General features: G+C 42.8%; 1 protein-coding gene across 1 annotated transcript in view; it reads left to right on the forward strand.

Annotated features, from left to right (window-relative positions):
- Positions 1-27,771, forward strand: part of TTLL5 (tubulin tyrosine ligase like 5) — a 122,807-nt gene that overhangs the window by 79,848 nt on the left and 15,188 nt on the right. Inside the window, 2 exon segments of the mRNA XM_088529383.1 lie at positions 16,394-16,571; positions 25,435-25,655. Coding sequence (XP_088385509.1) covers positions 16,394-16,571; positions 25,435-25,655 — 399 coding nt within the window.

The following is a 27,771-nucleotide window of genomic DNA, read 5'->3' on the forward strand; positions in this document are numbered from 1 at the left end:
ACAAACTTGAGCTGTTGCTGTAGATCAATAAGGAGGTCACATCCACACTGAGGAAGTTGTGAAGTTGCAAGAAGCTGTTTTGGTTTTCAGATTCACACCTCTTTTCCAGAACTGTGCTAGTATTTTCAGATATTTTTTCTTCTTTGGGATTTTAGCTGTGGAGCAGCATGAATGGAACAATATTTTTATAATATTCACAAGGTCAGGTTAGGTAGCCATGTTGGGCTTTTATGGTATTGCTGAAGAAGTATCTTTCTAGGGTTTTTGACTTCTAACACTTAAAATTAATTTTCAATTTTAAATGAGAACTTCATTGAAGATAGCATACTGCTTAGAGTATAATGGCTTCTATTTCCTATGTCTATTTCCCAAAAGATCTGGAACTGTGGTGTTAGAAGTTGGAAGTAACTTCTTAAAGAGTGCTCTGTTCGGTGTATTACTGGTCTCAATTCCACAAGCAGACTGTGGGTACCAGAATAGGATGACTCCTTTACAGTCTTATGATGCTGAAGATTTTGGCTCCTCCAAAAATCTTTTTTGATAGATGGTGATTTGATTGGCAGTTAAAGGCTTTCCAGCTTAAATAAGCAATCAATACAGTAAAGACAACACACTGTCATTCACTGTGAAGAAATTACTGGAGGAAAGGGCATACATGGAGGATTTAACATGGCCTCTCTTAAATTCTCAGAGGCAATGCTAGAAGTGTTCTTTCTTCGGGGGCTTTTCTGATTTTAAGATGAGATACAATGATAAACATCTATTCCTAATAAAGAACAGGGTAAACTATCTATTGAGGTATTGTATAAGAGGGTGAGATTTTGATTCCTTATTGTCTGTAGACATCTATTTTCAAAATTTCTTTAAAAAATCAAGAAAGTTAAAGCTTATCCATTATGAATGATTTCAATAAAAGGCACTCTATTAAGATTCTTTGGAACAGCTGGCTTTCATAAAATTTGTTTTTGAATTTTGAGGACTTACTAATCTCTCTTCAAAATGGAAAGCCTTCCAGAAGCTGTGATTTAAAGTGGAATGAATTGCATTAAAATTTCCTGCCATCTATTAATGTTCACATATTTAATTTTGACTTTTTAAAAATACATTTAATAAACTTAACAATTTTAATAAATAACTTAAAATAATTTTGAAAGTCCAGTTTTAATAATTGGATTGTTTGGGTTTATTTCAATCCAACAGTCTAACAATTTCAAGTCACTTAAATATTTTGTCCTTCTACTCAAGATTCTGTTTTTGAAAACTGATTTTGATATTGGCTTTGAAAGTCAGAGCAAGGTGTTTGTGAAATTCCATCTTCCTGCCACTGATGCTAACGTCAATTATTGAATTATTTAGATGCAAAAAGTATCCTCTCAGTGTTTAAAAAGCAGCGGGGGGCACAGAAATACCTACAATGCAAAGACTATGCGAAGATTTCTAGATTGTTAAGAAGCATATGGGGCAAAATATGAGTGAAGTACTACAGAGGTTTCTTTCCTGATGTTTGCTGAACAGAACAAATTCCGTACAACATATAATGCCTTTAGGGAACTGCAGAACCTGAGTATGTGAGAATATGTTTCTTTATGCCTGTGTTGTTAAGGAGTATTTCTATAGAATGAAAGAGCGTATGTTGCTGTTTTTTCTGATACTGCTGTTTGCACGTGTCTGAAATTTTCTGAAGTTCTGATACCATGTAAATTCATAGGCTTTGATTTTTTTTTTCCCACTTGTTGCTAAAAAATCAAAATTAATCATTGTTTGCACCTAGTTTATCCAGGTCTTAATCTGGAAACTAATTTTAAGTTGCAAATTGCTAGGTAGGAAAAATTATGAATTACTTTGTCTTTTTCTAATGTCCATTTTTCACCTTTGTGCACATGAGAGCCTACCAAGAGAGACATAAGCATGGTATATAACGCCAACGTGAGCCCCATGGCAAATGTTCCTGTGTGCCGCTCTAGCCATTTGAAGGCCATGGTTTTGCTCTTATTTATCTTTTCACATAAAATGAGCCTGCAGTAGGGCACCAATTACAGCTTTTGTGATGCTTTTGCTGTCTTTAGCCCATTTCCTTAAACATCCTGAAAGGCATCAGTGTTAGGAAGTGACATACAGGAGCAGTCTAGCTCAGCTGCTCGACACCGTTGTTACTGTGGTCTTCTGATGTGCCTTATCTTTGGTAGGAGAGATCTCTTGAAAGGACATTATTCCACTAAACAGCTGGGGTGTTTTAGACTGTCCTTATAAGGGCTTAGCATCTGCAGCTGCAACTTTGATGTGCTCATGCTTAGCATTACATGCAATCACTTGATGAAATTCCTGAGGTACTGAGTCCGTGATTCCCATCTGTGTTCCTGAGTCTGGGAGCTTCTGACTAATTAGACAATCTTCCCTGTATGCTGTAGGAAACAATTCCCTTTTGGCCTGTAGAAAAAGGGATTGGGTTGGGTTGGAATATGAGATTGCATAATTTTTTTCATCTTTAACCACAAACTCCTATGAAAGCTATTGTACTTCCTCTGAAGATACCTGGTCTTGGCATTTGGTTTCCACAGTCACTAGAAATATTCACCCATATACAGTCCAGAAACACAATTTTTATGGAAATAAGAAAAGTTGTATCCCCAAGAGAACAGCACAGTCTTCAGATTCCTGTCATTCTCAAACCCTGAGAGGGGAAAAAAATGATAAGATACTATGGGTCTGGATTGACTGCCTGAGCTGGTACAACTGTGTCAGATCCTTCTGCCCACACTATGGGAAAAAGCATCACAACTATGTATGCCTGTTCAAAAGAATTGAAACTAAAACCTTTTTCCTATGTGCCAGTGTTTACAGTCTCCACCTCCTGGCCTGCAGTTGTATATTGAGGCAGAAATCCTATGTTAGAGACTTCAAGCTCTAAGTGATGCAGATGCTTGTTGTGCAACTTGAGCATCTTTTTCAGACAGGGCCTGACAGAGAGGAATCTTTCAACAAATTCTAGACAAGCCTGGAAACTGTCTTTGAGTGTGCTAGCTCTTTGTACTATGTAAAGTACTTATCAGAAGATCCTTTTATGCACCTTCTTCTAGTGATAGACTTTGTCTGTCATCAGATTTAGCAGTTTCCTGAAGAATGGTATTGTTGACCTAGTTTACTGAGGTAAGCCTGGGCTTTTTCTGTAATTTCTAAGATCAAAGGACAAATTCTCTGTTGACTGGGTCTCACTGGGATCCATCAGCTGGCCTGCTTGGTCAGCATGCACATTGCTGCCTGGTGAGGAAAGAGGGTGATAACTCAGTGACTTGGGGGCTCTCCCACAGTTTCCTACTCCACTTCCTGCTTTAGAAGTGGCTGAAGATGTGCCAAACATGCTGAAGTGGTTAAGTGTACCAGCTCCTAAAGAAGCTGAAGGGGAGGAGGGTTTTTTGCCTGATAGGTTTTCAAAAGGAGCCGAGACTTTGAAGTTTTGTTTTAGCAGCTGCCAGGTATGCTGCCTCAGCCCTGTGCAGCACTTCTGCCCCCAGCCGTCATGTGTTGTGTTCTTTATGGATGCCAAGATGGAGAGAAGGAAGTAAGAGAAAAGTGATTAAACAAGGAGCATGGGCACTAGCAGTAGCTCTGTTGTATTGTACTCTTTGGGTTATAGTGCCTTGTGCTGCATGTCACTGAAGCACCCTGTGCTTGCTTGTCCTGTTAATGAGTTTAATTCACTCGTCTTTCCTTTGCCTTTCTAATTACTGCTTGATCAACTCTCTTCTGCATTACTGCCCCTCTCAAAATAATCATAATAATTTTAATCTTCTATGCTGTTAAGGCCACATATAGTAGGCAGAGATTACAACCGTGAAACCCTGGAACTCCTTGCTAGAACTTGAGAGGCCACACCGTTTTCCCATAGGACAGAGATACATGAGAGAGAGAGAGAGAGAGAGAGAAGTGAAAGGCTAGTCCAAGGCCTCGCACGCCGTCTGTGTCAAAGCAGAAGCAACAGCCGTTCACTGCTGTAGCGGCTGGAGGTGGTACAGGGTACATCTCCTTTGCTCTCTTAACAATCCTCTGCCACAACAGGCATGCGGTAACACAGTTTGTTTCACTGAATATTGAGCTCCTGCATGGTCTCTCTGTGGCTTTTCTTACTGAAATGTTGGTTTACTGAAAATACTGTAGGTTGAGCCCCCCATTCTCTTCTGGAGATGAAAAGGTAGATAGATCCCAACAGGAGATTGGAATTTATGGAACATTAGAAGTAGAGTGGGGACTGTTTTCTGCATAGCTTAAAACAAAGGAGCAGCAAGAAAGCCAAAACTGTCATAAACTGGAATACTTTTCTGGCAAGGGAGCACACTTCTGTGGTATTAATATTGGAGGACAAGGTGCCAGAAAATAGGGAGATTCTTGCTGTGCAGTATTTGAAGAACTTGCTTTTTTCAGGTGAGGCTCTATAAAAATAAAAGTCTTTCCATTCTTTCCTTCAGTGCATTGCCGTACAGTCCTGGTGTGTCATCACCAGTTCCTGGCACCACTGGCAACAGAGGGGGGCAGGTGCGTGGGAAGTTTCTGGAAGGAGATAGGATAATCCTTTATTACAGTATCAGCTATAGATTTTTCTAAAATATTTTATTTTTCAGTATTGATACCTGAAAAAATGCAAATCAAAACTGAATATACACACAGAGTGTGTTAATAGGTCAGATTTTTTTTCTGAAAAGCAGTTTTCTGCAAATAGAGTGTCTCTGCAAGATTCTGGAAGGAACACTGTGGACTTCAAGTTCTGTCAGATTTAGCTTGAAAAGAGCATTGCTTAGAGTTTGTGCTGCCTTGGTTAAATAACCGCGTCCAGCAAAATATCTTCTGTTAGCTCTGAGGAGGGGGGGCAGCGAGGGGGGGAAGTAGCACCTACCTTTTACAGCCCAGCAGGGCAGCGTGGAACTTCCAGGGGTTCCAGAAAAGCCTCCAGCTGTACCACAACTGGCACCCCGGCCCTGGGTTACTTTGGCCCAGGAGCCATGTTCTTCTTAGCACGGCTGAAAGCTTGTGTGCATGGCGTGGCTTGAGTCTTGCTTACCTGTGGTCTCTGTGTCAGTACCATTAGTGCAGTGTGTGTGGTGGGGTGGTCTCTACTAAGCAGCTTGTGGGGAGTTACTGGGTGTGCTTGTGCAGCAGGTGATACCCAGGCAGTTATTCTCTTTGACTGTGGAACTGCGAGTGTAGCCACCCCCATGAGATTTTCTTTAATCCCTTGGAAGCAGGCTGATGCAGACCTTGCCAGTGCCCCTTCCTGCTCTTTTTCTAACCTGTTGTTAAAGGTTCAGGGAACCACAGCAGGTGAATGGATCTTTGTACAGGAGGTGGAGATAACAATTTGCTCTCTTAGTTCCAGCTTGACAAAACTGCAAAGGGAACCTGGGCGGGGGGGGGCGGGGGGGGAACTTTTATTATCAAATGGGAGATCACTGCCAGATAAATATACTCTGTACGTTGTCAGGCTTTGTTATCCTGCATTAAAAAAAAAAAAAAAAAAAAAAAAAAACGAGGTTAGGGAAAATGAGTGCTAGAGATGCCTCTTTGGCCAGCAGGCAGGCTCCATCAGGTTTAGGAGACTGTGTAAGTCAATATTCTTTTCAGTGGGAAATTCCCCTAGCTTCATTACATTGGAGCTAGGTTGAAATTTTTCAGTTATTTAAGGGAAAGAGGTCTCTTAAGATCCTTTACTCTGTCCTTATATATTTGTAGTTCCTCGCTGTTTGAGGAATTAAAGTCAAGAAAGCGTTAACCATGAGCACACAGCCTCCCAGCAAGGAGAACAACCTTGAATTCTTGCTTTATATTTTTCTTATTTTATTCTGCTTCAGCAGCTAGATGCTAAACAGCCTTAGCTGTGTTACTGAGTAATACCAGAGTTGCATCTTGTTAGCTACATAGTACTGTTCTGCCTCTTTCACTGGAATGCTTCTCTAGTATCACTGATGCCCAACTTAAACTGCCTTTCAGATGAGACTTCCCACAAGCTTTGATTAGAGGTATTTGCAGACCTTTGCTCTGGAAGCACAGAACAGCTTCTGGGCCTTCCCTTTAGGTTTACAGAATGTAAGTGTAGACGTGTTGCTGTTTCATGGAGTTCTGTTATCTGGCTATGATTCTTGGCCTCGGACTTTATAGGCATGAAGTCAGGGAACTGTACACTTCAGCATGCTCCGTCCCCATAAACAGACTATCCACACTGTCAAATTTATCGAGGTTTCTCCAAAAGACCCTCAGCAGAGTGGACGTGGAGAGTCTCCGTGCACTGTGTAACAAGATGGTGGGGTACAAGATGTCAAGCAATGTTGACTACTTTCATGAACTTCACTGCAGATTAGAGACTTGTCATGTTCTTTGAAGTTTTTCTGAGTACTTGATATTTAATAATTAGACAACCAAACAGTCAATTAGGAGCACTGTGGCATCTCTAATCCACTGTCATATGACAACCAAAAAGTCATTTTCAGGTGGAATCCTGGGCAGCACAGCTGCAGAGGAACTCTTTAAGCTCCTGAAAGCCCTGTAGTGTACAGTCTTGTCCGGAATCTTTTGGGAGGCCAGATGATGGCCCAGAAGAGCATTTAGCTCCATATGGTGCTTCTGCTTTTAGAAGGAGCAGAGGGCTTTTTCTCCCTGATCTCATGAATCAGCCCAACCAAAGTCAACAGCCTGATGTTTGTTTGTTTGTTTATTCTTTTCAAGTGCTCTAGATTTCACCAGTTTAGCCCCACTGTAGCTTTTCACTTGCCTCTTGAGATTTGAGTAAGGGCCTTGAGTGCCCCCTTCTTTCCCCATTCTTTTCTTTGGTGGGGTCTCTCTGTTGCTGCCTTAGCAAATGCAGCGAGGGGCACCACATTCTGGGAAAGGCTGCACAGGAGGAAACTTGATGGAAAATATGAAGGAGAAAAAAAATGTGTTTGATGGACTTTTAATATAAAAAGGGGGAAAAAAGAAAAGAAGGGGGAGGGGGAGATTTATTCACTGTAATAGGAACCAAATGTTGGCTGGGACAGCAGCTGCACTCTCACTCTCTCCCTGTAAACTGTGCAAGCGGCTTTTCAAAGGAGGCATTGCAGGGTGCAGGGCTAACTTACTGGTCCTGACTTAACCCCTGCCTCCCTGGAAACAGGCAGGGAGTATCTGGCAGGTGCCAGATCAGTGACTTTTATTACAGGCCCAGTGGAAAGTATATTCTAAACAGATAATGATGTCTATTTATCATGCTTTCATCTTCATGTGATGTTATTGTCATCACCTCTAAAATACCAAATCTACTTGGATTAAATGCTGATAAATGTACAGCAGGGAATGGACAGAGTCCACCAGTTCGATTTTTTTTTTTTCCTCCAATAGACTTGCCTACATTGATAGGGACAAAATTAGAAGAAACTCAGTAGTCACATTTTTGTATTAATTCACTTGATCCATGCTAGATTTTACTGTGCGACCTATGTAGTGAAGAGGACCTTTCCCATCTCTGTCACGGTGCAACACTGAGCTGCAGTTAGTGGTACTTCCAATTGTATGGTGTGTATGTTCACCAAAAGAGTCTGCCTGGACTAGGGAAAGAAGTCAGATTTAAGATGGGGCTTAGCATGTTGTCTAAGCCTGACATGGCTTACTATAATCAAAGCAAAATTAGACAGTACATTGAGGTGGCTTCATTCAGAGTCCATAGGTTTTGTCTGAGCTTCACACTTACTTAATGCATTAAAATTGGCAAGGTGGTAGGGTGGTAGCTCAGGCACTTGCATGTCAGATTTTAGTAGGTAATCTTCCCCCAAAGTTCTGTTATGAGGGCAGCAATGATAGCAGGCTTCTTTTTCATCTGTATTAATATTATGCTAGATAAGTCTTTCCATTAAAATGTTTTTGCAGGCTCTTTTTGTGTTTGCAGGTATGGAAGCTTGTGCAGGAAACTAGAGCCCAGAACTACATCCCAGTCAGTTTAGATTGTCCTAGTGTTCACACTAGTTGAGGACAGAAAGGCTGTGGGATCTTGTTAATGTGGGTCTCGTGGAGGAGCGAAGCCTTCTCAGCTTCTCTAGTGACCTGATGAGCAGCACTAGGATGGAGGCATGGAACTTTCCAGCCAGCTGGCTGTTAGTTTTCTTCTTGATTCAGTCTCTGTACAAGTGAATTTCAAAGCTGTCCTGTGTAAGAAGAAGGAAAAAGCAATGTAGCTTACCTGCCAAGTATTTCCTAGATCAGAGAGGCTGACAGTATTTTGTTTGTGGCACAGAGCCAAGGATGCTACTAGGGGCCCGACAGAAATTGGCTCCCGTGAAGAGTAAATATTTCATTTCATTTATGAAGGCTGCCAGGTTTAGTGCTCCTGAAAAAAATAGGTTGATAACGGTTTCTGGACTTAGCTGGCATTAGGTAGATTATGGAGTTCTGCAGTGCTTCTGAACCTGCTGTGCTCTGCTAGGCTATCTTGATACACCTTGTTTTTAACCTGCTCTACTCCTGGCTCTACCTGGATATGGAGACCCAGGACCTGAAAAGCACTTAATTCCCAATTTACAGCACTAAATAGGTACCACTTTGCCATTGTTGTAAGAACAGCACTTTTTTGCTCCAAAACCCAGATATTTGATGGAAGGCAAAGAAGCAGGAATAGCTTCCAGAAGCCAAGGCGAAAGAGAGAAATTAGCAGCATATGCCTTGAGAAGGAAGAAAAAAAAAATAAAGCCAATGAACTTGGATAGTGCTTGTAGAATAAGGTAAATGGGCAAGGAGACAATGGGTACTGTCCATATAGCTACGGTACATCCACATCTGGAATAATATGTACAGTTTGGGGCACCTGCTAGGGCCTCATATTCATCAACTGGAGAAAATTCAGAAAAAAAGTGATAGGTAGTCAGGGTTAAAAAGAGACTGAGTTTAGGGAAAAGATGAAGGGTTGAATAGGCTCTAAGGGGACAGAGATCTAGTGATGAAGATTTAGATTCAAATAAGGGAAGGTCAGGTAGTAAAAATAGAATAAAATACAGGTTTGGTTAGGAATCTAGGGAAACTTCTAGACACTGAACACGTGCCTGCCCGTGGAGTTGTGCACCTGGAATGCACAGACTACTCTGGCCACTAGAACATGTGCTAATCGTGCACCACAAGGAGATGAGCTGGATGCTTTTGCCTGCATCTCTGTTCTTGAATAGAATTATTCTAACAACATCACGTCTGTCAGCTGAAAAGGGGAATTGTGAGAACAGCAGAAAGGGACTCCTGACATTTGCTAGTAATTAAGCATATTAGAATGTCCTGGGATGCTTGAAATGTGCCTCTGGTAGCTATTACAATTAACCTGTGAATGGATGGGGGTCTGGTAGTTGTAGTTAAATCTGCAGATCCGCTTGTGTTCTTTCCCTAAATCAGTGGGTCACTTGGGCCCAAGGCTTTTCCTATGGTCCTTGTACATCTCCTGCTCTCTAATGGCCCAAAGAAACTGACTGTTCTCTCACCTCTCGTGTAGGTGTAAAAGTAGCCTTAGCTACTCTCTGCGACACCTTCACCATGGGAGACTGTTGGTCGCTTTGAACTAGACTTGAACCCAGTTGAGGTTCTGCTTGTTTGCTGTGCCAGTGCAGCCTCCACAGACTGCTCGTTAACTTTAAAAGCTTTTCCTTGCCTTCTTTTGCGGAGCTTGAAAGCAGATTGCAAGGCAGGTGATGGCATCCTGGTTTTATGTAGGCCAGATGCTTCCTGCCTCTTTACTGTCTTTACGTACCTGCGCTGTTGAGAGTTCTGGACAGCTCCCTGGGCTGCAGAAGATCTCCAAAGTCCCAGGCACGGCTCATTTAGGAATATAAAAGTGCTTTGTTCTTTCCTGGTTTTTGGAAAGCCACCTTTCTTTACCAGTTGCTGAGAGCTTTAGGGATTTGCATGCTGTGGCAGTAAGGTTTACAGACCATGCTACAATACAGGCACTTGCTCACTAAGCTAAACCAAAGGCACTTTTTCTTAGATGTTCCTGATAACAGCAGAGGCCAGGAGGAAACCGTTCTCAAAGACTTGTTGTTCTATTTTTCAGTTTTTGATTTATTGCTTTTGAAGCTGAGGGGAGAAAAAGGAGGAGAAAAGACAAAGCAAGGCCTTGAGGCAAGTGGCACTGTGAGAGGCCTGGCAGTCCCGCACCCCAGCCAGGCCCCCAGCGTCCTGGGCTGCATCCCACTATGTTTATCATTTCTCCATAGCCAGCCCCATCCTAGGGCCTATTGTTAGGGATGGAAGAAGCATGTGGTGTGCCAAAGAAAATGTTCTGTGTTTTTCTGAGTGCCTGAACACAAATCGGCAGGATGCTGGGAGCTGCCACATTATACAGAACTGCAATGCCAGCTACTAGCATTTGGTGCCCACAGTGGCTTTACTCTGAAAGCTTCCTGGACTTGTCCCATCACCTGGGTGCCAGGTGGGCCTGAGATTGTCTTGCATTCCATGGCACAGTGGGATCACTGATTTCCAAATGCTTTGGGCTTCCTAGTTACAAGCAAAGGCCCTTGTTCTTCTGTAACTCCAGCCTTTCCAGGAAAGAATGTCATTTTTTTTACATTATCAGCTTATTTCTGCATCTGAAAGGATTTTTTTTTTCAGTTTGCTAGACCTAAAGCTATGTAGTCTCCCACTGTGATGGGAGTTGTCACAAGTTAAGCAGGGTTAAGCATAGAGGAGTAATTTTCAAGAATGTCTAAGCTCCATTTTCTTAAGTAATTTGAACCTAATTTGCATTGCCTTTCAGTGGGATGTGTAGGCATTCTTCAGAATGTTTCACAAATTCACACCTGGTAAGTGAAACACAGGGAACATCAGCTGGCTGCTTGAATTGCTGCTGTTGCCTGGTACACAGCAGTCAGTGTGTGTGCCCAGTGTGCAAGTGCCCAATTGTGTCATTGAAAGAAATCTTCAGTCAAAGCATAAATGAAAGCCCTATACATAGCATTTATGGTACTTAAAAATCATCGTTTTTTTTTGAGAACTTTGGACATTTTATTTAAATCCAAATTCTCGATTGAGAAATAATACCCTGAATTTTATCCTGAATCCCTCCTATTCCTATGTTATATTCCTCCCTTCTTATTTCCCTGTAGTTTCAATTGGGTGAAGAGTTTTCTTTGTGGTGTCTTCTCCTGTTGTCTCTTGTCCTCTCATACTCATCCCAGCGATGGCTCTGTTGGCGAAGACCCTGTCTTGCCAGACGTGTGAATGGCTCCTTTGGAGTGGTGGGTGCTAGGAGAAGTGCAGGCCTCCCGGTGCCGTTCGTACCGCAGAGACCGACTGTGCAGCGAGTGGTTCTTAGTAACCACAGGTTTCTCAGAGGATGGTGCCCAGCCATTCTCTGCAGCTTCAGTCTCGAGTATCCATCTGAAGCGGGCACGGAAGACCAGCTCCCTGCTTTCTCATGAGAGCTCATCACCATGTCTTTTGTGTACAAAGGCTGAATTGCATGCAGCCAGTGAGCAGACCTCTAATATTAGTTCCTAGCCCAAGTGTCAATAGTTGACTGCATAAGGGTTGCTTACATGAGAAGAGAGCTAAATGAATTGGATATGAGGTCCCCTTAGAGAGCGGAAGCACGAAGGGGAATTCAGAAGCAAGAACATGGAGTTTGGTGTGTGGTGTTATAGCACTTTTAGGCTGGGTTGGGGTCATAATAGCATGGAGATCTGCTGGAATTGCTCTTGGAGGCAAACCTGTACTTTCTGTGATGCAAAGAAAAAGAAAAGGCAGGGAGCTCTTAGTCTGTGAGTGAAGAGGAAGGGGGAATTCTGGCCCAAGCTTTATGAAAATTACAGTTCAAAGAAAGGAACACAGTGGGTTTCCTGCCAGGAGTACTGAGTAGCCCGAAGAGCTGCTGGAAGGATGGAATATTGCTTACAAAGGATGGGCCTTAATGCCAAGGCTGAGATTTTCTGCACATGCTGAAGGCCTGAATCCTGGCCAGGTCTCTAAACTAAGCAACCCATAAATAATCCTGAGCAACCCTGAGCAGTGAGAAGATTGCTCACAACTAGCCAGGCTGACGGAATGAAACCCTGGCACTGGCAGGGATTTGTTTTGTGTGTGAACGTGTGTGTGTGTGCACACATGTGTATCCATACCTGTATCTACGGCCTGTCCTTGGGAGCAAGTGAGTGTGCAGTTATTCTGAGCAAGACTCATTTCCATGGCGAGTGTGGGGCATTTCTGGTGACTTTTGACTTTGTCTAAAAAGGTGGCAAAGCTTTTCTCCCAGTTTATGTAGTTTTTCTGTGTGAGCTCTGTAATACCTGTTGAGCACCTATCATCCCCCGAACAGCCTTTTCCTAGCCTTCATTACTGTGCTGAGCTTACTGTAGAATTCCTTAAGCAGAAGGGATGGCTTCAGGAAGAGCCCAAATGTGTGGCCATGCTTTGATTAGATCAGCTAACTGGCAGAGGCTGAGAATAGGAGCTGCCCCATGAAATGTCTGTGTGAGCATGGCGATTATGCTGATAGCAGGAGCACGTAGCTGACAGCAATATATGGAGTCTCGGACCTAAGCCCAGATTTTTTTGTACCCAGGTACAAAAAAAGCCTCAGATGTAACATCAGCTACTTGGCAACATACTGGATGGGGGCTGCGAAGTTGTGGATGAAATATCCGTTTTTGAAAGTAATCCTGTGGCTTGCAAACATGCAAGCTTTCAGTTGTCAAATATTTAATGCTCGTAAGAAGTTGAATGTAGGTACAATGAAATTACATTGATTTATATCTGTGTGGAAGCAGAAGCCATGAAAGCTAATGGAAGTATGCTTTATTTCTGAAAGAACATCTACTCGGACAAGCAACAATATTTTAAATATGGTAACTAGAAAAAGTTCTGTTGTGCTGCTGCCTCACATGCAGAGCAGGAGCATGAGTGCTAGAACTGCAGGAAGTTACATACAAAACTGTCTACTATGGAAGAAAATGCTGGTCAAAGGTGGTTGTAGCTTGTTTGTTTGTTTGTTTTTAGTCACCCCTATAGATTTGATACTGTCATTTCCAGAGTGTTCTGCTGGTTGGTTTAAAACAGATTTAACTGGGTAATGTTATCTTCTGAAATTCTTATTTTAAGCTAGAGATCATACATTGGTTAAATCAGAAAAAGTAGGTTAAAGCATCTTAGAAATCAAAGGCAAGTGTTTGAGAGCCCATTGAAATGGACAAATGCTGGATCAAGGCAGTAATCCACATGCATTAGAAAAAAAAAAAAAAAAAAAAAGCTTGGACCATCAGTCTTCAATTTCTGTATTTCTATAATAGTAAATTGGGTGCTGGATGTCTCAAAGCAAAAGCAAAAGAAATAAGGATTGAGGAAATAATTCTAAAGTTTTGTCATTAAGTTAGTTGTCTTCACCCTGTAGTCACTGTGTCATCTCCATGGTACACAGCCAGTTTGGTTAAAGGCAGGACCCACTTCTGTGGAGTTTTCACTTGCATCAGTTTCATTTCTTCCATTTTTTTTTCTTGACTTCCATGTTTTGGAGTGGACCTCTCCATTTTGAGCTTCCCAGCATCCTTTTGGATCAAAGGATAGAATTTATGCATTGCAGATTCAGAGTTGGAACAAGCTGCAATCTTGTAGCTTGACTGCTTGCCTTAAAGACTGCTTGACTGAAATCCCCAGCTTCTGCCTCCAACTGGAGCTGGGTTTAGTTTCAGGTCTCCTATGCATAAAACAGTGCTGGTTGTATTAGGTCAAACCATGGTCTGTCCAGGTCAATACCCTTCTCAGAAGCACCTAGAAGATGCTGAGGGAAGAGTAGTACTAGGTGATGATATGGGATGATGATGATGATGCTTCCCTAGTACTCACGGGTTCTCAGCAATCTGCAGCTCAGTGTCGTCCTGGCCGAGAGGCGTTATCTTTGTGAACAGTATTTAGTGGCTTTTGCTTCCGTGAGTTTGTTCAATCGCTTTTGAACCTCTATAGATCTTTGGCATCCTTAGTTTCCTGTGTTAATAAGGCATCCATGGTTTAATTATGTGTTAGGAGAGGTAGTACCTCCTTTTGTTTGCTTTAACCTGTCCACCTGATGATTTCATCTGTTTTTGCCTTCCTCTTCTATCTTGAGCAACAGTGAATAATAGTTCCCTATTCTCCCTTTCTCAGAAGTTCCTGATTTTATAGATATTTCATACTTCCCTTTCAGTTGTCTCTTTTCCAAGCTGAAGAGTCCTTATTTAGTCATTCCTCAGCTAGTGCATATAAGCTAGTGCATACCTTTGATCATCTGTACAGCATTTCTTTGTACTTTTTCGAGTCTTACTGTATGCTTTTTGAGATGTGAGAGGGCATGCGGATAGAACTAGGTTCAGTATGAAAGAGATGGATGTAATTTGGTTCTATATGGTAGCAGAATTTTGTTTGAGGAGAGAAAGAGAGTGGGAAATACTGTAATAGAATGAAGAGGAAAAGGGAGAATCTAAGGGAGTTTTTAAAAGGAGGAGGTATTTTAAGAGGGTATACTGAGGAACCCTGGAAAACAGGCTATATTATATATTTAAGCTTTGCAATAGCATTTGCAGACATTGAATGGTGTTAGAGAGCAACCATCTAATGAAGCAGTAAGAAGAGATGGTGTTGGCCCTCAAAGGAGGACAGAAAGGGAGTAGCAGGTTTGGAAGAGGGAAGCAGCTCTCCCAAGGTTAACCACAGAACCAGATTCAGAAACAAGTACTGCTTGCAACATTGCAGTTTTGCAAGCACTGGTGAAAGGGGAAGAATTGAAATGGCAAAAGGCGAGGTAGCAAAAGGGAGTAGAGAGCAAGAGTCATTTATCCAGCTTTCCATGCAGAGTGGGAGCAGAGGACGGAGGAAGCGTGGGTAGCATCATTTGCGCAGAGACATTGAGAAATGACTACCTACAGCTGATGGCCCAAAGGCAGTAAAGTAGGAGTGATGCTGCAAGCAAGAGGAGTCCCCAGGGAAGCTTGGTGGAGGTGTTAAAGTTGAACTCCTTTTCTAATGGGCTTTTTTATTCCTTAGATGGGCTCAGAACCTGAGGAGAAGGATATTTTGGTGATTTAGAGTCCTTGCCCTCAGTTTTCTTTGAAAGGGACTCATCTGGCCATCACTGAGGGATAATACATAGGGCCTGGCAGAGTTGTTTGGGTTTCATTTCAAACATCCTGTAAATGACCCCCTTTTAGCGGGTTGCTCTGATGGTGGAGAATACAGGGCAGGCAGTAACACACTGAGGGGAAGCTGTGACGCATTCAAAGGTGTGAGATAACCTAGTCTTGAGATCCTAAGTGCCTTCCCAAAAATATGGCTTATACTTTGCATCATGGCATAAAGCAGAAGCACAAAGTGTCTCTTACATGCCACGTGGTTATGACATGCACTGGGAATAAAAGGAGAGTCTGCATGAGGAACCCCAAGGAAACGTTTGGAAGGGGTAGCTGAGGGAATCATAGCGCAGCTCAGAAGGGAATTGGGAAGCTCAGGCACTGAGGCCTGAAGATTTTATTAGTCAGTGTCAGGATTCAGTGGGCCATATGGCATCCTGTCTTTTGAGCACAGGGTGCGTGTGTTGCTGGGACACTGTAGTCTCTTCAGGCCACCTCGTGGCCCTGTCACTCTACCATCTGCTCTGTGCAAAGCCCCTAGGCCCTGCGCAGACACGTGTTGTAGCTGCCTTCTGACCCAGGCTTACAAACTTCAAAGCAAGCCAGTGAGCTCCTATCACATTGCAGGCCACAGCTGAAGTACCACCATGTATGACTGTGTGGTGAGGACTCCTGCCTCTCTGTAGGAGGCTTTTGCTAGCCTGAGACAGGCTTACGTTACTCAGATGATGAAAGAAATGAACCCACATTCAGTCCCTTCAGGTCTTTTGAACTGTAACTGTATGGAAGCAATATCTGGCCTAACTGCAACCGCCCCCTGCCAGCCCTTCGTCTCCTCTGGGAGTGTTATACTACATGTCTGTCTTTTATTCCAGCCTCACTGCAGCATAAGTACACTAAATGTTAGCCTTATGTGTTGCTGTATTAACAAAATGTGTATGAGTACAAACACCTATCTCCCTAATGATGGGAATCTTTAGCTCTTCTTCTGTGGCAACTCTGCCTCTCTTGAGAGTTAATCAGTCATGGACCTGCTTTAGTTTTGAGTTTTCTCGCTCCTTTTTCTTCCTTTATTCTCACTCAAGTATGAAGTTATGGCTGGTAATACAGTCCCAGTCCAGAATTCAAGAAAAGCTTTAGCAAGGTGGCACATGACACCTGTGAAAAGTACTGCATTCACCAGAGGTTACTTAATACAAATTCCTACCTGGCTAGGTAGTAAAGAATCTTTAGGAAGTGGCAGTGCCCTGTAAGCAAGAGGTTGTATATGCAGAATGATGAAGATGTGATGGCTCTTCTTTTCTCAGGGCTCCGGACAGTGATCATTTTTCCTGGGAAGGGGAGTTGGAGAACAGTGTTTACAACAAGATGACAGGGAATCAGCTGGCCCATCCCACCTATCAGCTCCATTTTGCTGTGCAGCAACTCCAGCAGCAGAAACTTCAGTCTCGACAGCTGTTGGAACAAAGTCAAGTTCGGCACCAGGTAACTGAGAAGAGTGTTGGTCTGGGAGGCAGCGGTGCTGAGTCTTGGATGTACAAGACCAACTCGGAGCCAACAGAAGTGGCCTAGCTTTTGTGGAGGAAGCAACTCTTCCAGTGGGTTATATCAACAGAATTAATATCACATGCAGTAATTTTCATAATGTTTTGATTCTGTGGTTCCAACTGGCCTCTTTCACTGTGTCAGCCTAGTAGCATGTTGCTGCCTGCTTTAGTGTCCCAGTTTGGGGCTGATACTGGTGCATTCCTTTATAGTGCTTCAGACATCATTATGACTCTCTGTAGACTTTCATGTTCTGTGTCAATTAATGCCATCACTCCTGTTTTTAATTGAGTTTGTCTCAGGTAATGCCTCAAGTTGGGTTGTCACTGCATTTCAATGTTTCCAAACATGGGGTCTTGAAATTATATTGACAGCTATGTCCTGTGTGCATCTGTGGCAAAGAGGCACCATCAGATCTTTATCTGAACCAACTTGTCCTCCTGAGTTTCTTCAAGGGCAGTCATCCAATGAACAGTATTCAAATCAAATAGGAGAATCTTAATTTTCCTTTCGAAGAAATGTGTTAATTTCTTTTAAGAGCCTTAAATGTGCAGGAGATGTGGCCATTGACCCTGATCACAGGTGCAAGCTTTCCTTGCAACCTTGAAAATCTTCTCAAGGCCTCCTGCACATTTTACTATTGTTATGTTTAAGATCTTTCATTGCTTTGCACTGAGCTATCTGATAGATGTATGGCTCCTTGTTATAATTGCAAGGGGAAAAGATGAAATGATTATCCAAGAGGTGGAAGAAATAGGAAAATGGTTTGTATTCTCGATGTCCTACGTGATTTTTAGATGGCAATAGGTGAACCACTGTGTCTGGAGTAGCATTTGCACCCTGCCTGGGGAATCTTCCAAAGTCAGAATGAGCTCATTGATGCAATCATTACGTTTCTTACTATGGTGAGGGAAATTAGGTATGTTTTTGTTCTTGTTTTCTGATGGCCCAAAGGCTTGCCTGTTAAAGGGAAGTCTTCAGATGAAGAAATCTCTACTCAGAAGAGATTGATTTGCATTAGGAGGGACCTATTAGCTGAGCAATTTGGCAGGGCTGGACTCCAGTAAAACCAAAAGCAGAACTACTGTGTAGAGGTCTAAACACCCACTCTCTCTCCTATGAAGCAGATGAGTCACTAGTCAGCCTCCGTGAGAATAACTTATAGTTTAATTGCCCCCATCCTTTTTAAGAGAGTGTTGAGGGAGAGGCACTTCCACCTTTGCTCCTCACACTCCTCCTCTCAAAGCCCTCACTCAGTCATGTGGTTTCCTTCTCCAAATTCCCCCACCTCCAGTCTGTTTGCTGCCTCTCTGAGCAGGAGGCCTTTCATCTCCATCCTAGGGGCTTTGGATGGGCAGCAGAGGCTGCTTCTGAGCTCAGGAGAGGGCTGTGAGTTAGACTGTGCCTTTGAGGAGGCTGAAGCTGCCCGTGGAGCCTGACTGAGCCCTCTTCTAATTGCTGACATTGAGCTGATGTTATTCTTGGCCTGTGGCAGAGCCATTACTCAGGAGTTTCTGTTAAAGTGATTCTTTGTTAAAACTGCACTCACCCCCACAACATCCCCCTTCCCAGTCTCCCTCCCCTTCTCCCTCCGAGCCAAGCAGGTCAGAGTTACAGTGTTGAGGCTATTGCCATGCTGCAGGGCTCCGACTGCTCTGAACTGCCATGAATGAAGAAAGATTTGCCGAACACAGATGCTGTCAAACTTTCTGTAGTGAAAACCACATCTTGATGAAATGATCGTCTCTTAGACATTCCCTCTTCCACTGGACTTTGGTGCCAACCAGACCTCCCATTCCAGTCACAGCTGCACTGACGGTCTCTCGCCCCTCCTGGCCATTGCACTGGAAAAGGCTGCCCAGAGAGGTTGTGGAGTCTGCTTGTCTGGAGGTTTTCAAAACCCGCTTGGATGCAGTCCTGTGCCATGTGCTCTAGGTGACCCTGTGTGTGCAGGGGGGTTGGACTAGATGATCTCTAGAGGTCCCTTCCAACCAACCAACTATGATTGTATGATTGTGATCATCCTCACCCGTCTATCCGCAGGCCCCTCTTTAGTTTGCTGTCACTGATTGCTTCCTCCTGCTAGGGAGCCTGTCAGACTTTTGTGCCTTAATTTCCCTTCATGGGAACTGCTTTCTTGCACCCTCTATCCTGTATCCCCCTTCTAATAGTCTTTACTTCCATGCCGTCTTTTCTGCTGGCCATCATCCATCATCCTTCCCTCTCCTTCCTCCACCACTGTCACATTAGTTTCTCCTGGTCTGCAGGGCCTTAAGACATTTCCTGGGCAATATCACTTAAGCCACCTATCTCTCATTGTGCAACCACTCTCCCTTCTGCTCCTGTATCTGTTCCCTCCTTTATTGTCTTGTCTGTTACGTTCAAGTCCCTCATCCTCACCACACTTTCTGTTTTCTTAGCTCATTTAAATTTCTGTTATAGAGCATCCTTGTGCCAGTGGCATTAACCACTTGTTTTGTAAAATCTTCTCAGGATGGTATTGAAAGTGTTTTAGTTTCATCAGGTTAGCAGCTGGAAATAAAGGTGGGACCTAGAAGGAGGTGACTCTCTCAGTCTGTGCTGTGTAGAACTTGAGAATCTCAAATTCTTTTGTCATCTCATTTGTTGCCTTCCTTTTCTCATACCTTCCCTTCCCTTTCTCATCTCTATAGATTGCCAGCTATCAAGGTCTTTTCTAATACAGCATCATGTTTTTTCCTGCTCTCTTTCTATCAGCAGCTTGGCATGGATGCTGGAAATGGGTAAAGTCTACTATGATTCTGGAAGTAAGATGCGTGGAACTGGTAATGTTCAGAGTTTAGTCTCAGTTGGGTCTTTTATAAGAAGCCCTCATCGCAGTGAAAAGGATTGCACTTGGCCCAGTCATAGCACTAAGAGACTAGTCAGGACACAGTCAACAATTGTTACTCTGATCTAAGAAATTGTATTGTACAAAGCCAAAAAAAAAATCGGTATCTATCTTGACATTGCCTCTGTTTCTCCTATAACTTAAGCCCTGCAAAGGGAGGGAGATCTAGAAGGACAGTTTTGGAGACTCAGTTCTACCATCACAGCCTGGCTATAAGGGGAAGAAATGATAAGAGGAAAAGAAAGGCTTGATCTTAGTAAGGACTCTGTGGGCTTGGATTTACTCTTTTGGGGGGATCCTTGCTTTTTTCCAAATCATCTTAACCAGAATTAAAGAGCTTCTTAGCCAGAGGACTGCTCTGGAGCTTGTGAGGCCACAGTTTCAGTCTTGCTGCCAGACAGTTATAGGACGATTGTCAGAAAATTACCTCCCTGCCGTGTGGTCATTTTGACTGATTAACACTGACCCACTGTATGAAATACTTCGTAACTGTAAAAGCTTACTTCCATCAACTAAAGAAGTATATCCCCAAAAGGGGAATGTCTGTCACTTGACAGTGTGTCATGGTATCTCCGCTTTGGGGAATGCATGCTGCATATCTCTAAGCCCATACATTTCATATGTTTATTCAAAGTCTTGTATGACGTGGAAGGCAGACTAGTTGGTTGTCAATAGCTGAGATGCGTTTATCAAGATATATGAAGGCACACCCTAGGCATGGCATGATCATACAATGTGATAGATGCCTATCTTCTCTTTGTGATAGCTGGACTGATTCTTTGTAAATGAATAGGATGTGAACAGGTAACAAAAGTAGCATTACTAGCAGCACAGGCAAATGTTTCTGCCTATGTGTTAGCCAGTTGGATATGCTGGAGACGAGCTGGATGTGTTGGAAAACACAGGTAGAAGTTCCTAGCCAAGTACTGTGTGATAGAAATATTCCCCCCAACCATGCAGGGGAGGTGTCTGATCATGAGGGCTTATTGCCTATTCATTTGCGGTAGCAACCACTCTTGGTTGAGCACTTTCCAGATGCTTAAGAATGATGATTCCTTCTCCAAGCATCTCACAATTTACAGAGCAAAAAATATTATGTAGGTGGAGGAAGGAGAATAATGACCAACACTTTCCATTTACTTTTTGTGAAAGACAGTTCATGCAGTGTCGTCTGGTGAAAATACCTGTTCTGGTGCTGAAGATCTATTTCATTGCCTGGGTTGGCACAAAAGTGCAGCTGGATGAGGATCTAACAAACAAAGGATAAAGGTTTGTGTGGTGATAGGGCCAAGGAATAAATATAACACGGTCTGAGAAAAGAGATAAAATAGATAGAGGCAGAGTTTGAAAATGGAGACAAGAGGCTTAAATATGATATCAACAGAATCAGGGAACAAGGGTTACAAAATCAAACAAAAGACATAAAAACAGGTTTGTAGCAGTATTTTTAATGTTTAAAGGAGACTGTGTGACATGTTATGACCTAGATGTTAGCATCACTGCTCCAGTTGGCAAGGCAGTTAATATACCATCAGCGTTTATTCTCTAATTGTTTCCTGTACTGGAAAGATGCCATTAGCTGCTAGGGAGGTTCCTCCTCTGTGCGGCTGTGTTCTGCCTGCTTAGCCCAGCATCTACTGAGTTTAGAGCTGTGTGCCAAACATTTCACATGGGAAATAAGCTAAATTAAAACAAGAAAAAATCAGTCATATAGTGGAATGGTACTCATCTGTCCTACTTATATCAAATAAGGTTATGTTAAACAACACATCTTGGTAATGAGTTGTATGGTCACTTGTGATCACATTTTCATTCAGAAGTTGAAACTGATTTTATGCTATAAAACATTGAGCTAAATTCATTCTAAATAATTATCTTCATTTAAAAATGGTATCTTCTCTCAAACATTCCTTGTTTTGTAAAGTTTAGCAATTTTTTTTTCCCTTTGGCTTGCATGAGTTTTTCCTGAATTCCCTATGGTTTATTTGGATTTGACTAGGAACATTGGGTGTTCAAAGTAATATTCCTAATATTCCTAGAACTGTATTATTCCTGCCTGGGGACAGAGGGCCTCTTTGAATGCGGCCTTAAACATCATTAACTGCTTTCTGGACTGTTGTATGTTGGAGCGCTCTGAGATTTGCAACCTCTCTCTCCCTTCAGTCTCATTCTTATTTTGCAGCTTTCTCCCTTGGATATTTTCCCTGTAGATGTGCTAGATGCCATTTTTCCTATTTGAATCTTGTGATAGTGATGAGTCAAACAGTCTACTGTGCCGAAAGCAGTAGTCTGTGCTGATTTATCCCAGCTGAAGCTTTGTCCCCATGTTTCTGATTCTGTCACTATTATTAGAATTACAGTAACGCCCAGATGTGTTAAGTATCCTTCCAATATAATGATATGTCCCAATGCTTGCTCTGAGAGCTCCCGATTTAAAAAGATAAACCACACGCCAAAAGAGGGACAAGGAAAGAAGCACTGAGTCTGTCTATTTTAGTACACTTTAGTCCCTGTTTTGAAACATTTACCGAAGAAGACCTGCTTCAGTCTGTGAATACCATGAATTTGCTCTTTTAATTTGTTGGTGACCTGAAGATGTCCATATTCCTACAGTCTAACATAGTGGCAGTTAATTCAGTTGATTGTGGCACCCACACTGATTTAACTTAATTTTATTAATGAGTTTTTGAAAGAATCTGCAGCAAACAAATTGGCTTGACTCCAGAGGCTTTCAAAGCCTTTTGATTTGTAATGTCATCCAAAATGCTATTGTATTATTTACTTTTTAAAATTAATTCCTTAACACTATTAATTGTTTTTATCAACATCTCGGTTTCCTGTGTTAGTGCCTTAAACCTGGCTCCCTAGCTACACTGACCTGTGCGGTCAGGTTACACATGTGTGTGTTGTCTGTCTGTTAGTTCCCATGCACTACTGCATGCCTCATCATCTTCAAACTTGTTGATATAGTTTAAAGTGAATAACTATGGGATAGAAATCTCAAAGCTGCATTTTTTTTTAATTTCATGAAATAAAGATCTATGGATATGGGAAGGAGACTCATCTACCGTTCCCACTAAGGCAAAGGCTGCAGTATTGAGGCCACTCCTAGTTAAGATAGCAGAAAATTCACACAAGAATGCCCCAAACCCATGAAGGCCATAATTTGGGGCATGCTTTGTATTAGATGCTGTAAGATTGAGCCCCAAGACAGATTCACAGGAAATGAGCTTCATTAGCTCCTCTGGTCACAGATTGAGCATGGTTTTACTTGCAGCATTTGTTCCGTTACTGTGGGTGTTCGATACAGCGATCGCAAGTGCCAGGAACATTCTTTCTGTTTTTGAGATCGCTAATATGTCTGCTTTTCTTCAAAGTTGTAATACCTCCCTGTTTCTAATCATGAGCTATGAAAGATCGTTTGCTACTTGCTAATACATTTAGATATGCAGTCATTAATGACAAGCTGTATATGTTTGAGATTTTCTGATTTAAAATGACTGTTTTTGTGCAGGTGACACTTTGTGGTGTTCATGTGTAGATATGGAAGCAGAGGTCTGACCCTAAGGGTGAAGTCAAGATCTTTCCTGAGTTTTAATATTGCCTCAGTCTGTGGCTTGGGAAGATCACCTTACTTTGTGTCAGGGCCTAAGATTCTCTGCCTGCAAAACAGGTTTAATATTGTCTTTTTGCAAATGCTCCTACCTCCAAGGACAATGATGCAAGAGAATTTTACATGGGTTTTTTTAGCTTGAAAAAAAAAAAAGTAATTCTAAGTATTTTTGAGGTCTGTAGAACCTGTCAGAAAAGCACACCTCCTCCGTGCTGAGTTCAGCCTGCCTGTCAGGCAAAATTGCTTACAAATTATTGCCTTGCAGTACTAATAGTTGTTGACCAGTAACTGCTCCAGAACTGCCTCTGTCTCCGGGCTTCTGCTCCCCCTAGATCTGGAGCTACAGGATCCTGAGTGACGAGGGCTTTCTCGGATGTCCTGAAATCCCTTTGCAGACGTTCCTTTGTGTGGTCAGGCTCTGCTCTCCCCAGCTCCCTTTTTATTTGCACAGTAGCTTCTCCTGGTTTCCTGTCCTGTCCCCCCGGAGCTCACAGCAGGGCAGTGCGCTTTGTAGCTGAATCCAGAAGCCGTGGTCCGTGTCAGCTTCCAGTCTCCCCATCCTTGCCTGGAAGGCAGCCAGGATCTCAGCACAGCATGGAGACAAAGGCCTTTTTGGAAGTGTGTTATCCCCAAGAAAAACAACTACGGCCTTTCTTTAGGAAGGTCTCAGCCAGCTTTTGCTGATTGGACTTTGTTACAAGAATCTGTGTTTGTCCCCTGTTCCGGGTGACAGACCTTGTGCCCACGCATGTCGAGGGGAGGGATTAGGACTGAATGCTTTCAGACTCCTGCGTCCTAGTGATGTTATTAACAAGAAAAAAAGAACCGTAGAGAAGTAGTATCCATATTATCAAACACAGCATGGTGAAAGTGATTTGTGAGTAAGAAGAGGAGCATCGAGGCATCTCCTAACCGCATAATGTATCAAACTCTACAGTGCGACAGACTAAACCAAGTTTTGCTTTAGGCTTTTTTCCCCCCTGTTTTATTCCAGAGCTCTGCATTTATATCAGCTAGTTATTCTAAATCTGAAAGCTGGAAGCAAGGCAGAGCTCCAGGGCAGGGAGAGGTTAGTAAGGACTGGAGAGCTCAAGGGGATCTTGTCAGTGCACTGGAGTTAGGAAACAGGCCTGTTTTGGCTCCTGTGTTTCCTTTTCTCTCTCGAGCGCTGCCTGTCAGAAACGCCTTCCCACACACCAGTGCCCTCCGTTTGCCAGAGAATTGCGGGGGAGAGGGGCTTTTCCTGTCTCTGTGCGAGACTCGGCCAGCCCACGGGCTGTGGTTTTCCGTGGAGCCAGGAGCCCACTCTCTGCAGCAGCTTTGTGTGTTTTTCGCCAAATAAGAAACTCAGAACAACTGCAGTGAAGTGCTCTGTTCCCAGGGTCATTTGGAGGTGACTGGTGGGTGCTCAGCTATTCCTCTGCTGTCATTGCTCTCTAGCCATGAAACTGCACAAGCTGCACAGTTACAGTAGCTGCCAGTGCCTCTTTGCCCTGGGAATCTGCCTGAATTTGAGGAAAGACAAGACAGAACTCTGAGCAAGTTGGTCCTTTATAGGCTTGAGTGTTTTGCAGAGCTCACATAGGAAACCATTTCTCACTCCCTTGCCAGCTCCATTCCTGACTTCTCTAGTGTCTCATAAAATGCAGATTGTTTTAGTCCTTTTATCAAATCCCCAGTGTACTTCCCCCCCTCCACCACCTGCTTCAGAAATAGGAACAGTTTTTTGTTCTGTGATATTACTGGGATTTCTTTTCTGTCGGTTGCCAACCTACAGTTCCCTATTCAGGGAGGGTGTCTGAGAACCTCCTGATATTCTGAGCCCCCAGACAGCCGGACCGAAGAACTGGCATTGTAAGATATTCCTATAACATTTTTCTTTCCCGTGACTTTGTCTCGATCCTGACTCCCACACAAAAAATACCTTGGCAAAGTAGATACAGAAAATGGATAAAAGTTACAAAAGATATATTTTTTCTGAGGATGGGACCCATTCTGTGATGTGGTTGGGGATGATGATCTTGTATGTATGTTTGTGTTTTTCCACGTCTCCCCCTCGTCTCCCAGAACCGTATCATTCTGTGGCAGTAATGAGCTTGTTTGCCTTCTTATAAGCTAATCCCATTGTGCAAGGGTGTAAAATTCATTTTTAAAACTACTTAACTAGCTTGATCACTAAACTCTTTTAGTTTATGCTTGGCAGCCATGGGGGTCCACTTCACCAGGCAGATGTTTTCCCTTACAGAACTGTCACCCACTCCATCAGCGCTCTCAATGATATTCAGAGACACTGTGGTATTTTTGTTTTCTTTCTGTGCCAGGTTCTGTTTGCCAATCACCCGCAGTCCAGCGCCAGCCATATATCTATGTCAGCTGGCTCTGCTGCCCGCAAGACATCAAGTGCCGCTTCCAGTGTCCAGAAGGCAGCCAGTGTGCACAAAGTGATGCCATCTCAGAGTGCCCCTTCTCAGCTGGTTCCAAAGCCTCCAGCAAACCACAGGCAGGCAGTGGTCAGAAAGGCTGCCGCGCAAAGGATTTCCAAGTAAGTGTTTTCTCCCCCCATCCACAACAGAGTTGACACTTACTGCCCACAAAAGGAATCTGGGGAAAGAACTGGTCTGTGTGTGACTCTGCCTGCGCTATCCAAGATCAAATCTCAGAACACCTTCACTGCTGTAAACTGCAGTAGGTATACGCCCCTGCGAAGCTCCATGTTTTGTAGCACTAAGATAAGCAGGACTCTAACATCATACAAACATAAGGACATAGAAACTGCTAGGTTGAATCAGAGCAGTGTTTTATCCAGAGTGGGATTCAGTTATCTAAATATAAGTTATTAATGTTGTTTTAATTGCCCAGGGGTGTTCCACCTGACCTCCAGCTGCTGCTTCAGATAAGCTTAGTCTCCTGTAGGTCCTGTGTTTTATCTGCCAGTCCCCGGCAGATGTCTCAAATACCTGACAGCATGCAGTCTGGTGCTTGACACCTGTGTTTAGACGCTTGAGTTGCTCCCCCATGTTTAATCTTTGATGGGGGCTAGAATTTGGAGAGGCAAAAGAAGCTGCCAAAAAAAATATATAGCCTTAACATGCTAATCTGCCCTTAAGCCAAGTTTCCCTATAAACCCAACACATAATGATCAACTTATGCCTTCAAGCATAAGTGTTTATTTCATTTAAAGTGTTTATATTCTGCCTAATTTAATGATAACTTTCCTCATTACCTTATCTTAACTTTTATGGTTTTTGTCTTGCTAGGTTAGATTGGTTTGGTGTGTTATGTTTAAAAACAAAACAAAGTGTGCTTCATGAAGTGCTGTGATGCTTAATTTAAGTTTGTTTACTTTCCATTTCTTGAAATGTCCTTTGTGCATTATAAGAGAATGTGAACAACAGCTCTGTTTTCTTTTTTTTTTTAATATTTGTCTTTCACGAGTAGCTCCTTCATGTCTCCTCTTGGTCTAAAGCAATTTCGTCATTTAAATCTTTCGTCAGGTTTTTCCTTATATATCAACGTTACTTCATGTCTGAATGCTGAAGGGGAAAATTGCATTCTCTGTTATACTCTACAACCAGAAGATTTGTAAAGATTTTTGTAAAGAGGTTTCTGTCAGGTTCCCTGATTCTGTGTTCTCCCCTTACCTTGATTAGAAGAGAGGGCTCTTAATAAAAGATTACTGAAGAAAGACACCTTGTGAAGATGGGCACAGTCAGTGTGTGGAGTTTGAATCTGTAACTGCAAGGCAGATTTAAAGAGCTTGGGCAGAACTGTGTTCATGTTTCCTGCCTGTAATTTTATTATCTTAATAGATAGCACAGTAACATCCCCACAACTATTCAGAAAGAAAATGATGTTCGTAGACTTTGTCAACACAGCATGTGCAGATTTGAGCATCAGGTCTGGGAGGTATGTGTTAGTGGATTTGCTCTCTGATTTCTTTTATGCTGGTGCCTCATGTTAGTGCAGGTGACAGGCTGTGTCAGTGGGTTTCTCTGCTGGGCAGCAGGGATATGTATTTGAAGATGCCGGTGTGCTGTGCTCACTTCTTGGCAGAACAAATGTTTATCCTTGCGAGATGGAATTGCAGCTCCTTGGACAGACTTTACTTTGCTGCATTTTTGTGGTTTCTGCTCTGTGACAGGCAGGAGTGTGGGAAAACCGGAAAAAGTTCAGCACCAAAAATGCACAGAAGGGGGAAAAAAAGCAAAAGATTCCTTCAGAATTTCAGAAACCCAATCCAAGTATTGAAGGCTGCAAGGAGCCACTCCGGAAATACTTTCCAAGTTGCCTTTCAGACTCTAGCACAAGGCTCCAAACCCATTCTTGCCATTCATGGGATCCTGCAGTAACATTTTTTCACTTACATGGAAAACAGCAGTGCCCAGCTATTCTTCCAGCATATTGAGAGCTGATCGCTTGAAAACTACTGTGTCTCAATCTAATTTAATCCATCTATTGTTGTCGGGGGGGAAAAAAAACAGAGATGCCTCAACAGAGGAGAGTAAATGGAGAGAACCCTCTGCCTCAAAGGAACATAGAGATGAAAAAGATGCCTTGCATGCTCCAGCTTGTTCTTTACCATCCCTGATTATTCTGTACCTTCTGTCACTGTGTGTAGTCTGCTTTTAAAAAAGACTCCATTGGCAGAAATCCCACCA

Source organism: Tinamus guttatus, unplaced genomic scaffold (genome assembly GCF_059628265.1).
Source record: "Tinamus guttatus ecotype Peru unplaced genomic scaffold, ASM5962826v1 Tinamus_guttatus_pri_ptg000327l, whole genome shotgun sequence".
NCBI classification, from domain to species: domain Eukaryota; kingdom Metazoa; phylum Chordata; class Aves; order Tinamiformes; family Tinamidae; genus Tinamus; species Tinamus guttatus.